The sequence below is a fragment of the Papaver somniferum genome, chromosome 3 (assembly GCF_003573695.1).
Source record: "Papaver somniferum cultivar HN1 chromosome 3, ASM357369v1, whole genome shotgun sequence".
Taxonomy (NCBI): Eukaryota; Viridiplantae; Streptophyta; class Magnoliopsida; order Ranunculales; family Papaveraceae; genus Papaver; species Papaver somniferum.
In genome coordinates this window covers 180,874,528-180,889,359 of record NC_039360.1, presented here as the reverse complement: position 1 = coordinate 180,889,359, position 14,832 = coordinate 180,874,528, and the positions used below count along the sequence as shown (strand labels likewise).

At 37.1% G+C, this 14,832-nt stretch overlaps 3 protein-coding genes across 3 annotated transcripts; 2 read left to right on the top strand and 1 right to left on the bottom strand.

Moving 5' to 3' along the window:
* The first annotated feature begins 1,022 nt into the window (after nt 1-1,022).
* LOC113358191 (kinesin-like protein KIN-14F) lies at nt 1,023-7,413 on the top strand. The gene is made up of 15 exons (XM_026601722.1): nt 1,023-1,946; nt 2,078-2,244; nt 2,340-2,480; nt 2,676-2,930; nt 3,027-3,098; nt 3,206-3,274; nt 3,371-3,448; nt 3,559-4,147; nt 4,226-4,402; nt 4,482-4,588; nt 4,794-4,972; nt 5,099-5,257; nt 5,365-5,618; nt 5,701-5,864; nt 6,008-7,413. The coding sequence occupies exons 1-15, from the start codon at nt 1,829-1,831 to the stop codon at nt 6,854-6,856; spliced, it is 3,378 nt and encodes a 1,125-aa protein (XP_026457507.1). The 5' UTR covers nt 1,023-1,828; the 3' UTR covers nt 6,857-7,413.
* Nucleotides 7,414-8,435: 1,022 nt separating this feature from the next.
* LOC113358190 (leucine-rich repeat extensin-like protein 3) lies at nt 8,436-10,293 on the top strand. Its single transcript, XM_026601720.1, has 3 exons — nt 8,436-8,585; nt 8,756-8,840; nt 8,933-10,293. The coding sequence occupies exons 1-3, from the start codon at nt 8,568-8,570 to the stop codon at nt 9,949-9,951; spliced, it is 1,122 nt and encodes a 373-aa protein (XP_026457505.1). The 5' UTR covers nt 8,436-8,567; the 3' UTR covers nt 9,952-10,293.
* Nucleotides 10,294-14,023: 3,730 nt separating this feature from the next.
* LOC113360397 lies at nt 14,024-14,632 on the bottom strand. Its single transcript, XM_026603908.1, has one exon. It carries the CDS (start codon nt 14,630-14,632, stop codon nt 14,024-14,026), a length of 609 nt encoding a protein of 202 aa, XP_026459693.1.
* Between the last annotated feature and the right edge of the window lie 200 nt (nt 14,633-14,832).

Here is a 14,832-nt window from a genome sequence, read left to right as displayed (position 1 = left end):
ATTTTAAAAATACCCCTACCTTCTGAAAAGTGGAAGCAACTAGCACAAGTTGCTTCTAAAAATGGATACGACTAGCACAAATTGCTTCCAGAAGTGGACGCAATTTTACATAAGTTGCTTCCAAAAAAGTGGAAGCAACTTTCTCAAGTTGACTCCAAAAAACTTAATTTTTAACCTTAGAGGTATTTGTGCAAGGTCAACCAAAATGGAGGGTATTTAGAGCAAGTCTTATGGTGGAATCCATCCATCTTCCATCTTCCATGCCACCTCAGCACTTGGAATTGTAGATGGAAGTGTAAGTGTATTGGTGGAATAGTAGAAACACTATTCTTAATAGCGCTAAGTGCTATTCTTAATAGCACCAAGTAGAGCTATTAAGATTAGCGCTACCTTGTGCTATTAAGAATATAACTTTTATCTCAGCAGTTAGATTTTCAACAGCTCATCTTAAATCTACGGATAAAAAAAAGCTCTATTCTTAATAGCGCTCAACGCTATTCTTATTAGCGTTTTTAGCGCGCTATTCTTAATAGCGTTTTACGCTATTCTTATTAGCGTTTCCATGGATTCCACGGACCCTTCCACGAAATCATGAAACCCTACTTGGATTTTCTGTAAAAGACCCCAACTTGGATGTCACTAGACTTGATATTCCATGATTTTTCCACACTTGGAATAGCTTGGATTCCACCATAAGACTTGTTCTTATAACATTCCCACAAAATGATTTATATCCCGGGAACAAAACCGTGTGAATAATAGCGGGACCTACTTCAACCTTTTAATATCCAAATGATAAGAACGAACCCCTTCTCAGCCGCCGGATCATTCTACCCGATTTTATGGGGTAATATTGGGTGTCAACGTAGCACGGTTCTTCATAAACTATTAGGATTTTCTTTGTTTAAGTTATTTACGATTAAAAAAAAGAAAGAAAAGGCAAGTATTCCATTGAAATTTTGAATCAAGAGAACAAAAATGTAAAAGAGACGGTCGCACGACGATCCCCCACATGTCAATCAATCAGCTCAAGCAATTGATTTCCAACGTACTAAAAACCATTCCAACATCAAAGAAAAAAAAATCAAAAATGGGGTCTTGCATTGGGAAAGTATCCAAAAAAATCAAAAATGCGGTCTTGCATTGAGATAGTATCCAATATGGCCAGTGAATCATATCACCGGTGGCGGTGGTAAACGGAGTTGGTTGGGGTGGGGGAGTTTTCCTATGAGTCTATGACATCTATTTTGGCCTAGTAATAATCCCAAAATATCACACAATTTTTAGGCAAAGCCGAAATCTCATGGGGCAAAAAGAGGAAAACTAGTGTTTTAAATACATTTTCCTAATCTTAGAAAAACCGTTATTTTCATCAATAGATTCGGAGTAAGGTTCGGTATTAGTGTTTTCTTCACATTTTAGAAAAACAAAAGAAAGCGAAAAAACAAGTAAAAGGGAAAAAAAGACAGAAGAGAAACAGAGCTTTCATAATTACAACTTTTCTATTTTAAAATCTCTGTTTCTCTTTTCTAAATTCATTTGTAAACCCATCTCTGTCTCTTCATTATAACAAACTCTGATGATTGTCATAAAAAGAACAAGGTTCAACTCATAGAAACTGGGGAAAATAGGGTAAAAACACAGGGGATTTCTAATTCTTTCAATTTTCTTTGTCTAATTGATAGAATTACTCATACATTAGGTTGCATTGTTGGAAATCTCTAATGGGTCACTAAAATTTTCTATTTTGGGTTTGATTCTGTTAAAAAGTCTGAACTTTTTCATGAAAATTTGGTGGTAACAACTCTGTTTTCAATTCTTGGATTTAATGGCAAAAGAAGTTATTATACCATTCTCCGTAGCTTCTGTCGTTGAAGATGTACTTAAGCAAAATGGAACACGTGTTAGAAACATCGATATGGTTTCAAGAAAAGCAGAAGAATCAGGTACAATTCTCATTCAACCCTTTTATTGATTTCAATGGAGATTCCTACTTATTTTATTTTTTTTGAAGGCATTTGAATCGCGTTTTTTTTTTTTTTTTTGTAAATGAAATTTGATAATGGGATTATCGCAGCATTGAGGAGATATGAAGCCGCAGCATGGCTAAGAAAGACGGTCGGGTTCGTATTATCGAAAGATTTACCAGAAGAACCATCAGAAGAAGAATTTAGACTTGGATTAAGAAGTGGTATCATTCTTTGTAGTGCACTTAACAAAGTTGATCCTGGATCCGTTCCGAGGGTAAATAACTATAATATGATCGATGACACCTGCATTTTGTGATAACTTGCCCTTGTTTCTATGTTTTTAGTCATTGTTAAATATGATGTTTTTAGGTGGTCGAGAAACCAGCTATTCCAGTACCTGATGGAGGATCTGCTCTATCAGCGTATCAGTACTTCGAGAATGTACGGAATTTCCTTGATACTGTGCAAGAGATTGGTATTCCAGTGTTCGAACCATCTGATTTTGAACAGGTGAGATATGTTGTGTGATATGCTGCGTGTTTGTGTGGTGGGGGGAATAGGCTTGGTGGGTCAATATCTCTCTGACTTTCTGCTACTGAATTTGGTGCAGTCGAGCTGTTTCTTTTTTGGGGTTGGGGTTTATTTGTATTCAGCTTATGGTTAACATGTTGAGTTTCGGATTTTTTTCGGTTGAACTTCTTGTAGGGAGGAAAATCTGGAAGGATAGTGAATTGTGTTTTAGCACTGAAATCATATAGTGACTGGAAACAAAATGGTGGGAATAGTTTGTGGAAATTTGCTGGGACTTCGAAATCTAATAATACGCCGGGGAAAATAGTCCGGAGAAATTCAGATCTTTTCATGACTTCATTATCGAGGACTCAGTCCACGGATGAAAAGTTATTGGAAGATGCTGAGAACTCAAATGATGATCTTGCGGATGAACCTGTAACTGAAATGGTAGGTAAGCTTTACTATTTTGGTGTGAAGTAGTCACTTGCCAGAGTCATAATATGTAATTTTTTTAAGCGCAATAGCTGTCAACCTCATTTGCAGGTCACTAGTAATTCTTTGAACGCCCTTGTTCGTGCTGCTTTGTGCGATAAGAGGCCTGAAGAAGTTCCAATGGTAGGAAAGAATGTTCCTCTCCATGATTCTGTTAACAATTTCAGTACCTTGTATGTATTAACCAAGACAAGTCTGAACAAATATTTTCTGTGCCTTGTTAATTGAAGCTTGTAGAATCCATGCTAAGTAAGGTTATGGAGGAGTTTGAGCGTCGCCTTAAAAGCCACAATGCAGCGGTAAGGTTTTATCTGTTCTGAAATTTGCTACCTTTCTTTGAAAAGTTTAGGTTTTATTGTTTTATCTTATGTTTGCTCACCTTTACATTTGTACAGATGGAAACAACTCTAGATGGTTCAGTTGTACCTGATGGTGACAAATCGCTCCCTGAAACAACTTCTGGTGAATTGGAGGTATTCTTACATCGAAACCTTTTAGTAGTGTAAAATGTGTCTGACAGTTGAATAGTATCAATCAATGGTCATATAACTCTTTGTTAGCCGACTAAAACACGATTAAACAGATGAAAACACCCCCAGAGGATGCAGCAGCAGTCGATGACAACAACTCCGTTGTTGAGACCATTCATGTTGAAAACACTGACATAGAGAAAGATGCTGAAGAAAATACTTCAGAGATTGTCGATCAAAAAATTGCTACAGAAGCGGAAGAAGGCGACAAAGAAAGTGCCAGTGAGATAACACAAGGCGAACAAGTATGTACCTTAGAGGAGATAGCGGAAGATGAACATATGAAGCAAAAGCTTATTGATGAAGAAGAAGTAAAGCGTAGGGTGTACGAAGAAATCAAGGAAAAGGTTATCGCTGAAGAGAGGGAAAAGATTAGGAAAGAGGAGGAGTTGAGGCTTAAAAATAAAACCAGTGAACTTTTAAAGCAACAACAACTCCTCGATCAACAAAAGCGAAATGTTCAGGAACTAAAACATGCACTTCATAATACAAAGGAGGGTATGCAGCACATTCAAATAAAATTCCGTGAAGAGTTCAATGATTTCGGTAAGCACTTGAATGTTTTAACGCATGCTGCTTCCCGATACCATAGAGTTTTGGAGGAGAACCGTAAGTTATACAATCAAGTACAAGATCTTAAAGGTAAATTTACCAGTTACATTACAATTATTTCATTTAGGAGAAGTTTTACACAGGAACTTATGAATATCTGTCCATTAGGAAGCATAAGGGTTTACTGCCGAGTGAGACCCTTTTTACCTGGACAAGCAGGCCGATCAAGTATTGTCGATCACATAGATGAGGGAAGCATTGAAATTATCACCCTTTCTAAGAACGGCAAAGAAGCACGCAAATCGTTCATATTCAACAAAGTTTTTGGTCCATCGGCAACTCAAGGTTGCTTTTAACCACATCATGTTTCCCACTTGCATAATGTGTGTTTGCAAAGACTAATTGTTGTTTTTATTTATTGCAGAGGAGGTCTTTTTGGATACTCAGCCACTGATCCGATCCGTTCTAGATGGGTTTAACGTTTGCATATTTGCTTATGGCCAAACCGGATCAGGGAAAACTCACACTATGGTGAGTCATTCTAACAGTTACGAAATCAAAAGATAACATAATGCTAATGTATGTTCTCCTGTTTAAAGTAGTAGTTGTGCTTGAATAGTCCAATGCCTTGGTAAAAATTTCGATAGTCAGTAATTCGATTCTCATTCCTAACACTTCTATGGATGTTGGATAGAGAATAACTATTTGTGTTGATTCATGTGGTTTACATATTCAGACAGGACCTAATGAGCTTACAGAGGAGACCCAAGGTGTGAATTTCAGGGCGTTGAATGACTTATTTTATCTGTCAGAGGAAAGGAAGGAGACATTCCGTTACGAAGTTTCTGTACAGATGATGGAGATATATAATGAGCAAGTTAGAGATCTTCTAGTCTCCGATGGACTTAACAAAAAATATCCTTGGCACATTTTATCGTCTTAATTCAGTATTTTCCTGTGTTTGACACTTTTTCTTCATAGAGTTGGAGTTTTCTTTTACATTTTTCATCATGGAACTGGAATTCTTTAACCTATAAACACATTGGAAATTCGAAACAGTTCTCAGGGGCTTAACGTGCCGGATGCAAACCTCGTACCAGTTACATCAACATCCGATGTTATTGAGCTGATGAATGCTGGGCAAAGGAACCGTGCCGTTAGCTCAACTGCCCTCAATGACCGAAGTAGTCGCTCTCACAGGTATATATACTATTTTGTCTTGTTTTTAGATAACACGTTAGCCATTCTGCTCACTCTGGAGCAATTCATTTACTAGTGTCTATGTTTAATCCAAAATCCCTGTGCAGCTGTCTAACCGTTCATGTTCAAGGAAAAGACTTGACATCTGGAAACACTCTCCGCGGGTGTATGCATTTGGTAGACCTGGCAGGAAGCGAGAGAGTCAACAAATCAGAAGTAACAGGAGATAGACTCAAGGAAGCACTTCATATCAACAAATCTCTTTCTGCTCTAGGAGATGTTATCGCTTCTCTTGCCCAAAAGAATGCTCATGTTCCTTATAGGAATAGCAAACTTACACAGCTCCTTCAAGATTCTCTTGGTAAGAGTTATAAAATTTGAACACTGCTAGCTGTAACAAGTCTCTCGCACTTATCATCTTTTTCTTTTACATGTAAATTAAGGTGGACAAGCCAAGACACTCATGTTCGTGCACATAAGCCCTGATCCTGATGCTGTTCTAGAAACACTAAGCACACTCAAGTTTGCTGAGCGGGTTGCTACTGTCGAGCTTGGTGCCGCCAAATCTAACACAGAAAGTGGAGACGTCAAAGAGCTCAAAGAGCAGGTTTTCACACTCTTCTCTCCTTATCTCATGCTTCTATTTTATTTTTCTTGTACAATGAGAACATTCTCCTGGAAAAGTATACTGGCAAAAGTTTACAGTAAGAGAACATTCCACCTAAATTAATTTCTGTTCTCATTTTGAAGATTTCTAGGCTCAAGGCTGCCTTGGCAAGAAAAGATGGGGCAGAATCAGGAGGGAACTTAACACGTTCAGTATCCTCGAGTTCAATATCCTCCACCCCTGAAATACCACTTGCAACAAAGAATACCGGCGGGTCATTATCTTTACATGGATCTAAGCCTGAAACTCCTGTCTACACTCATGGATCCAAACCTGAAATTCCTCTTTATATTCATGGCTCCAGACCTGAACTATCTGTCTCTGAATTTGAATACGTCCGATCACCTACTAGCGGGTCATTACCTTTATATTCTGAAATTGTCAAAGGCGCTGCTGCTGCCCGTAAGCAAGCTGCAGACGAGAAAGAATTAGCATCTAAAGACTGGGTTGATAAAGTGATGGTGAACAAACTAGAAATGGCAAATGGAAAAGAATCCCCAGCTCAAGGACATTGGGATGCTGTCAACAGTAAGTTGCCCGAACTCTTCTACCAAAAATCTAATACGAAAAACCATCCAGAACAAAAATGTAATGGAGTTGCTGGAACACGGTCTGAGATGGGTACACCCGATGATTCAGATATAGACGCCGTAACTAGTGACTCTACCTCAGAACCAGATTTGCTATATCAACAACATATCCCTAGAGTTTCCAGTGTACCAACTAGCCTTGGTTCCAAGTTGAGGAAACCTAGCCAAATTCCTGGAAGGATCCCAGATCATAGTCCAGTAAATAAGAGTTCTTCAATTCCATCACTTGCGGCATCACCGTCTCGTAAGATGTCAAATGGAGTCGGCCCACCTCTTCACAAGAACGGGCGACAGCCAGTCTCTACGGCAGGGAAGAAGAAAAGTAGTGGGTATGGCAAGTAAATACATACTGGTTTAAAGATGATAAAATAAGTCATTTCCAGGTTTCATTGTGGATTTAGTAGAGAGATAGGAGAGGAGGTTTTTTGTCTTCTAAACGATTAACACAGCAATACTCCAGTTGCTTGTACTAGTGTGGTGGTACGGTATCTCCCGAAGAGATAAGCTGGCCAATCTTTTTGGTTTGATTTGTGCATATGATTAGAGGAGCTCGAATTTTCTTTTTGTTGTTTATTTTGTCAATATCGAACTTGTTGCATATGCAGAGAAGAGGAGAAGAAGAAACAGAAATACTAAAACAGTTGAAAGGAGGAGGAGCGCATAAAAAGAAAAATTCTGCAGCTCTATTGTATGTCTGTCTGTGATGTTGTTGTCTTTTTGTAGTTGTGCATGTGCATCTTTTTTCTTTTGCAACCGCAATTTGAACTCATGGCTTCAACATGATGTAAAGCTCAAGTTGGCTGAGTTGCTTACAGGTTTTAAGTTCGAATTATTATTATTTTGAGTGTAAACTGTATTCATACTGTGAACATAATCAAATACCCATTGTTTTCAAACAAGTGACCGCTTTTAGGGCTGTGACACACATCGTGTTGTGCCAAAGAATTAAGTGTAATGTTTTTGTGAAAATATATGCTCCGAAATATGTCACGATGTACCGTTATCTGTATCGCTTGTTGGGGTCGTGTCAATGTGCAGATTATCATGTCACAACACAACACATAAAACCATCATGTTGTGCCGTGTTGAACGTCGTTCTAATGTTGTGCTTAAATTTTAGCGTGTTACATAATGCCATAAACGTCCTTCACAATTGACACCCCCTGGTTGCTTTACATTGTTTCTTTTGCTTAAAGGAAATTATTCACGTCTTCTTTTCTAGGTGAGAAGTTAAAAGACTGACCATAACTACAAAGGCACACATTTCATATATGGGTCTAAAATAAAAGGGGAATCAAATCTGATTATCGATCAGTAGCATATAATAACTAACTAGATTGATCGATTACGGACGGATCGGTTACACGTATACTATTTATTTTTGTTGATATTTTTCTCAGTTTCATTGGTGCCCAGGTTATTATCAATCTTTCTATGAAATTTGCTAATTTAGACCTTTACAAGATATGATCACTACAAAGAAGGCTAACTAGACTTGTTTTCTTAATTTTTTTTTCTCACCTCAGTACAAAAGGAATAAAGGCCTAGAAAAATGCTTGCATATCCTTTCATCAAAAGAAACTTTGTTTTTTTGGCTTCAGCACTGTGTTCACTTTACTTTTCCAATTTGAAGAGTACTATTAATTCCATCGCCTAGTCACCATTGGATCTTCTGCTTTACGTGTGAACCATGAGCACTAGTCGATGGTGTCGACTAAGGAACGATAAGCATACCGTATTCTGTTTAGGTAGATTCTAATTTAAGACTCAAATCTCTGGATATCTCCTCCCCCCCCCCAGCTCTTCTAGATATTTCTAAAGTTTTCTTTTTTAATCTCTGGATATCATTGGCCGTCCATAGAAAAGAAAAGAAAGAAAATGCTCTTTGGCTTAGACAATGATTCCTTGCCTCTCTTTCAGCCATTATATACAACTTGACTTGATTCTTCATTCATTAATTCCATACTTCACAACTTAATTCTCATTTCATACTCATATAAAAACCAGAAGCACTTCTTTCTTTTGCTTGCTCTAGCTCTCTTGTAGCTCAGTCATGGTTCCTGAATTAGAGGTACACCTCTCAACCCAATTAATTCCTCTAATAATCACAAATATTTGAAAAAGTAGTAGTGTTCTTTGGGTGTTTCACGAACAGCTTTAAATTTGATTCAAAACTAGGACTTACAACATTGTGTGTGCAATTCCTAAACCTAATGATGGTCTTAGTTTCAAATTCTACAGAAACCGCGAGTTACAGAAATACAAGTCAGAATGGACTGTAACGGTTGTGTTCATAAGCTCAAGAAAGCTTTACACGGCATCAACGGTAATAGTATATCTTAATTTGCGATTCAATAGTAGAAATGCATTCTTGGAGAAATAAATTTTAAAAGTTGTGTGAATTTTTTGGGGGTGCAGGTATATGTGATATCCATATTGATTTTCCTCAACAAAAGTTGATTATAATCGGATGGGCCGACAAGGAAAAGATGGTTAAAGCTATCAGGAAGACGAGGAAAATTATAGGCAGTGTTTGTGTGCACACAGATGAAGCATCAGAAGCTCCTCCAGAGGGATCAGAACCACCACCACCAATACCAGAAGGTGAACAACCACCACCACTTAACACAGAATCTCCTCCTAATGCTGAAAACAACCCACAACCAGAACCACCAAATGACCCGCCACCACCTGAAAATCCAGCTCTAGAAATACACCCATCACCAATAGCTGCCGAAGCAGATGAAGACTTGCCCTTGTACCATTCAATGCCAAGGGATGTCGGAGAGATTCACGTAATTCACCACCGCCAACGTGATTACAATGGTCAATCTAGCAACTATCCACCTGAAAATCATCCCGGGTACTGGAGCAATTATCCTAAAGGTCATGGGTTCAGACCGCAACCACCTGTTTACAGCCACGGGTCTAGACATGATCCCCCAGCTTATCTTCATGCGTCAAGACCTGAACCTCCCATTTACAGCCATGGGCCAATACCTAATCCTCCTTTTTACAATCATCGATCCAGACCTGAACCTCCCATCTACAGTTATGGGTCCAGACCTGAACCCCCAATTTACGTTCATGGGTCGAGACCTGAACCTCCCATCTATAGTCATGGCTCCAGACCTGAACCACCAATTTACGTTCATGGGTCGAGGCCTGAGCCCCCAGTTTATGTTCATGGCTCCAGACCTGAACCTCTGGCTCCGGTTTCCGTAACTCATAGTTATAACAACTATACACCAACACCTTCTGTTTCTGAATATGAATATGCACCGCTTCGACAGCCCCGTTCTAATAGGATGGAACACTACTACAACGAGGATTATTACAATCGGGATAACGGATATCAAAACAGCGACAACAGGAATGGGAACAACATTACATCAATATTTAGCGATGAAAATCCGAATGCATGTCGAATAGTATAGTCTAACAGAAATGTAAGAAAAAGTCTGTGTGCGCGCTTCTTTTTCCTTTTTTTGGTCTCTGACAAGAAAGTTGTAAGTAGAAAGGTTTAACAGTGATTAGTGAAACTAAAACTAATAAAAATGGTGATAAAAGAGAGCCATACCAAGTGAACCAAGTGTGAGGAAGAAGTTAAGAGTGCTGTAAGATTCTCCACTTTTTGTGTCTGTTATTTTGTATGGGGGAATTGATCCTGCATTCCACTACTGGCTAGATTAACATCGTTTGATGCTCAGCATTTCATATATATAATACGAAGGAATCATGTAAAGCTATTATTTGATTACACAGCTTCTTTACCTTCTTTAATCTTCTTTACTTTTCCGTTTCCCTTTTGGGGATTTTATATTCTTTTTGTATTCATATATACTAGAGCGTACTCATAACGGCATAGACTCGATAATAAGTAAATTCAGTTACCATCGTTTATTTGTTGTTGTAGTGAACTTTGCTCGATGCTTTTTCAATTTTCTTTTTCTTTTCGAAACATAATGCTTTTTTAGTTGATAAGTTTTCTTCTATATTGATTTGGTCAAGCATTTGGTAGTTTTATGGTCTTGTGATAACGACATTTTCAAGTATGTCCATCCAAATCTCATTTGGAGTAATTGGGATACTCTAATGTGTATGTAATTGACCTTGAATTACTCCTTGGTTCTCTTTTTTTTCTTTTAATATGGAGATATTTTGTAAAAGACTCGTAAATTTGTTATCTAATTAGGATATGGGTCGTGAAACATGCAGTTGATCCATTAGGGTTGTAGACTAATCAAAGACCGCTAAAAAATAGTTACTTGACCATTTTTATTTTGCAAAGCACGTAACCATCAGTTGACTAGCTTTGACGGTATAATACTTTGACTAGCTTTGACGGTATAATACTGTTAAAGTTATATAGCTCTCGTCCTTTTCCATCTTCTTCAAGTAAAATTTCGATATTTACCGTGAAATCAAAAATGCCCAGATCGATCCAAAATATTGAGTTGAATTTTGATTGAATCAGTAAGACAACAAGTTGAAGAAACTAAATTTGACAAAGATATTAAATAGAAATAAATTAAAGAAATAAAATTTCAAATTCATCAAGATAGTCCACAGAGAAAACGAAATAAAAATCGAAACCTAATTTTTTTCAAGACAGAGCCCTACCCCCAATTTTACAGAGTGTTCTTCGTCTTCATCAATTAAATGTACTGATCCGTTAAGAGGTCAGTAACTATTAAGATCCCCCAATACTTCTTTCTCCTGCTTCACAATCGCTCCATTAAATATTTCATTTTGAACCTGTATGCTTAAGAACCGTTGATGAAGATGCACTAATTTCGACCACTATGTAGACATTCAACTGATGATCGAATCAAAATCTAATCTAAGATTCTTAAACGGAGTTTCTGGAGAGAGAAAACGCAAAGAAGCTGCACATTAAGTTGTGTGAATTTTTATATAAATTTCAGTTAGCCCTTAATTTTCCTGGTTAAGTTTTTAACTGGGGTCGGGATATCATATCATTTATCTATTTTACAAGGGCATTTTCGTAAATAAAGTTGACGGTCAAGGTTAGTTTTCGATCCTAACACATCAACTGCATGTTTCACGACCCAGACCCTAATTAGACAATAAAGTTACGACCCTTTTACAAAATAACTCTTTAATAAAATCTTCTCTTTCGAAAAAGTTTTCTTCTATATTATAGCGGAATTTGTTTCTTTCTTTTTTTTTGGCAAAAGAGAGAACTAATTATTATTGTTGTGATAGAAGTTACATGTCCAGATTGGCTATTATCTTGCGGATCATACTTAACTATAACATGGTGGTATTCATCCAACTCAAATCTTCTGGAACTAGACTCGTACTTCATTTTTCATAATTTAAGTTTCTGAAAATGCCCTCTTTGCGCTATCCTCTGAAACATTTCTGGCTTTTCTTCCTTGTCCTACCAACCCCATCAAATCATGGTTGTTTCTTCCATCTCCATTGCTTATGTTGACATTATCGAAATAAACCTTATTCAAGTCTCCAAAACTGTCCACATTTCTGCCATTATCCCTACTATCATCTGCCTTGCTTTTGATTTCAGGATGGTCTTCTTCTTGCCTATGAAACAATATGTAGAACTTATACTTTGATCTCTGATCTAACCTATCTAAGACTTCAAACCAGTTCTTCATTTTTCTAACATCCTTGTCCGACTAGGACCAATTTCTCTCAAAAAGAACTCTTAATCTATACATATTAGATAACATATAATTGTCAGTCTTAGTATTACAGACTTTAATTTAAAAGACATAAAGTAATTGTAGTTATTGTGGAATTCATAGTCTAATAAAAGGTTCTCCAGGTTCATATCTTCTTCTCTTGTGGTAGAGTCTCCAGATGACTCCAACTTCTGCCAAATAACTGTGACATTCTTGCGATTTAAGCTTGTCAACCACTCCAAAACCAAAACCAAAACCAATGCCTTTTTCCAGTAGCAAGTACCGGGTAGGCTAGAGATTATCTCATAAAATGTGTAACATAGTTTTTACGCCGGCCTGTCAAGCCTCGCACAACCGCACTACGGCAGGCAACTTGTCAACCACTCCATCGCGGTTAAAATGGTCTTCTGATGATCATCTTTATCTACTCCTTGGGGTGCACAGAAGCACCTTGAACCCCTGAAATTCCCTGTCAAGTCATGAACAAACATAATGATATGAGATTCAGAACTCTCTTTTTGTTGTCAAAAACTGCGAGATAAGCCTTACTATCCCTCATTTCTTCATTCACATCAATTCTTGCTTTCCACCGATCAGTTGTTTTGGTTTCAGCCATAACATGACTAATAATATGATTTGCAGTAGACTTGTAACACAGTTTCTTATCTTGAAAACTTCCTGGCACCTAGCTTTCCATAAAACCACATAGTAATAGCACAAATGTTCTCCCAGTTAACATTGTCATGGTGTAACTTGTTTCTGTTTTGAAACCAATTTTTTATCCAATTTGGTAAGTTGTTATATTTAGTTTTAACATTATCAGTGTTGTAAGGCGGACAATTCCACCCCTTTTTAACAAATTCACAATTCATGAAAAGATGATTTAAACTCTCAATCTCAGACTTACATAAATGACAGATGTTATTTATGTTAGGTAAGATTGCAAATTTTGTCTCCCACAAGGAGGATGTCGTGAAGACATTTCCAAACAAAAACTTTGATTCTAGGTGAAATTTTCATTTTCCACAAATTTTTCCAAGGCTGAGAATTAGCGACAGTGATATTAGGTCTATGGGGACTGACATCAACAAGAAATTTATACATGGACTTAACAGAAAAGTTCGAGTTAGTTTCATCTCAATTTGTCCTTAAAAGCAATGTTGATCTTGATGTTAAGAATTTTTAAGATTATTTCATTATTGAAACACAACTTAAGCTTGTTTAAGTCTCAGTTCGCATTTTGGACATTGAATAAGTCTTTAACCTTGTCAAAGTTCAAGGCCGCAACAGGATCCAAAGAAGCAACAAGATTATCTTCACCTGGAATCCACTTGTCTTTTCCAGATGTTGATATCTTCTCCATTATTAACTTCCCAATAACTACCTTTCCTGAGATTCTGAAAAGTTTTGGAAATGCCTTTCCAAAGCCAAGAGTCAATAAGTTTCGACTCAACATTGTTGTTTCAAATGTCACCATTCGGAAAGTATTTTAACTTAAGAATAGTATCCCATAAATTTTCGACTCAAAATTGTTGCTTAAAATGTAACCATTCGGAAAGAATTTTTTGGTAAACAGTCGCCCGAGCCTAGTCACTGCGACCCCCTTTGTGAGGAGGCACCTACGATAAGCAATCAACCTCCAACCTATCTTAGTTATCATAGCTTCATTCATGAGTTGAATGTTTTTGAAACCTAATCCACCTTTTTTTTTTATCTTTGCAAACACCAGACCAACCTTTAAGATAAATCCCTTTAGGATTTCCTTCTTTTTTCCCCCAGAAAAAATCACGTTGGAGAGCAGTGATTTTGTTCAAGGTATATTTAGGGATTCTGAAACAATTCATTTGGTATAAAGGAATGGATTCAACAGTAGATTTATAAGAACACCTCTACCAGCCGCATTTAAGTTAGGATTTTTCCAACCTTTCAGTCTACTAACAATTTTTCCAACCATTGGCTCAAAGCAAGCAATTTTTGAAGTATTAGTAAACAACGGGGCACCAAGATATTTATCATCCAATTTTATCTTCCAAACTTTTTGAAACTTGTTGTGCACTTTACCATTGAAAAATATACCCGATTTTTGAAAATTAATAAGTTCACCAGAACCTTTACTGAATTCAGTGAAGATTTTGAGAATGTTTTTATTCTCAATCAGATTAGCATTACCAAGTATGAGACAATCATCTACAAAAAGCAGATGATTGATAGGGGGACTATCATTGGTAACTTTAATACCATGAATCAACCCTTTTCTTTGAGCTAAAGAGAGGTAACGAGAAATCGCTTCCATACAAAGAATAAAAAGGTAAGGGGATAAAGGATCTTCTTGCCTAATTCCCCTTGTTGGAGATAATTTTTGCCCCAGAGAGCCATTTAATAAGACAACTGAATTAGTAGTGCTTATACACTGATGAATCATATTACACCACTCACTGCAAAAACCCATTTTTTAAAGAATTGCTAACAAAAATGACCATTCGACCCTATCAAAAGCCTTCGACATGTCGATTGTAATTCCCAAGTAACCTTTACTACCTTTTTTCTTTTCATTGTGTGAATCAGTTCATGTGCTATTATTATGTTATCTTAAATTTGTCTATTGGGAATATAAGACGATTGAAAAGGAGAAATCAACTTATCAAGAAG

Excerpts from the sequence above, each read along its gene's own strand:
- LOC113358191 (XM_026601722.1), top strand. The coding sequence starts at position 1,829 with ATGGCAAAAGAAGTTATTATACCATTCTCCGTAGCTTCTGTCGTTGAA. Across the intron at positions 3,449-3,558 it reads CAACTTCTGGTGAATTGGAG|ATGAAAACACCCCCAGAGGA; the intron begins GTATTCTTACAT and ends ACGATTAAACAG. Across the intron at positions 5,258-5,364 it reads CGAAGTAGTCGCTCTCACAG|CTGTCTAACCGTTCATGTTC; the intron begins GTATATATACTA and ends ATCCCTGTGCAG.
- LOC113358190 (XM_026601720.1), top strand. Across the intron at positions 8,841-8,932 it reads AGCTTTACACGGCATCAACG|GTATATGTGATATCCATATT; the intron begins GTAATAGTATAT and ends TTGGGGGTGCAG.
- LOC113360397 (XM_026603908.1), bottom strand. The coding sequence starts at position 14,632 with ATGGGTTTTTGCAGTGAGTGGTGTAATATGATTCATCAGTGTATAAGC.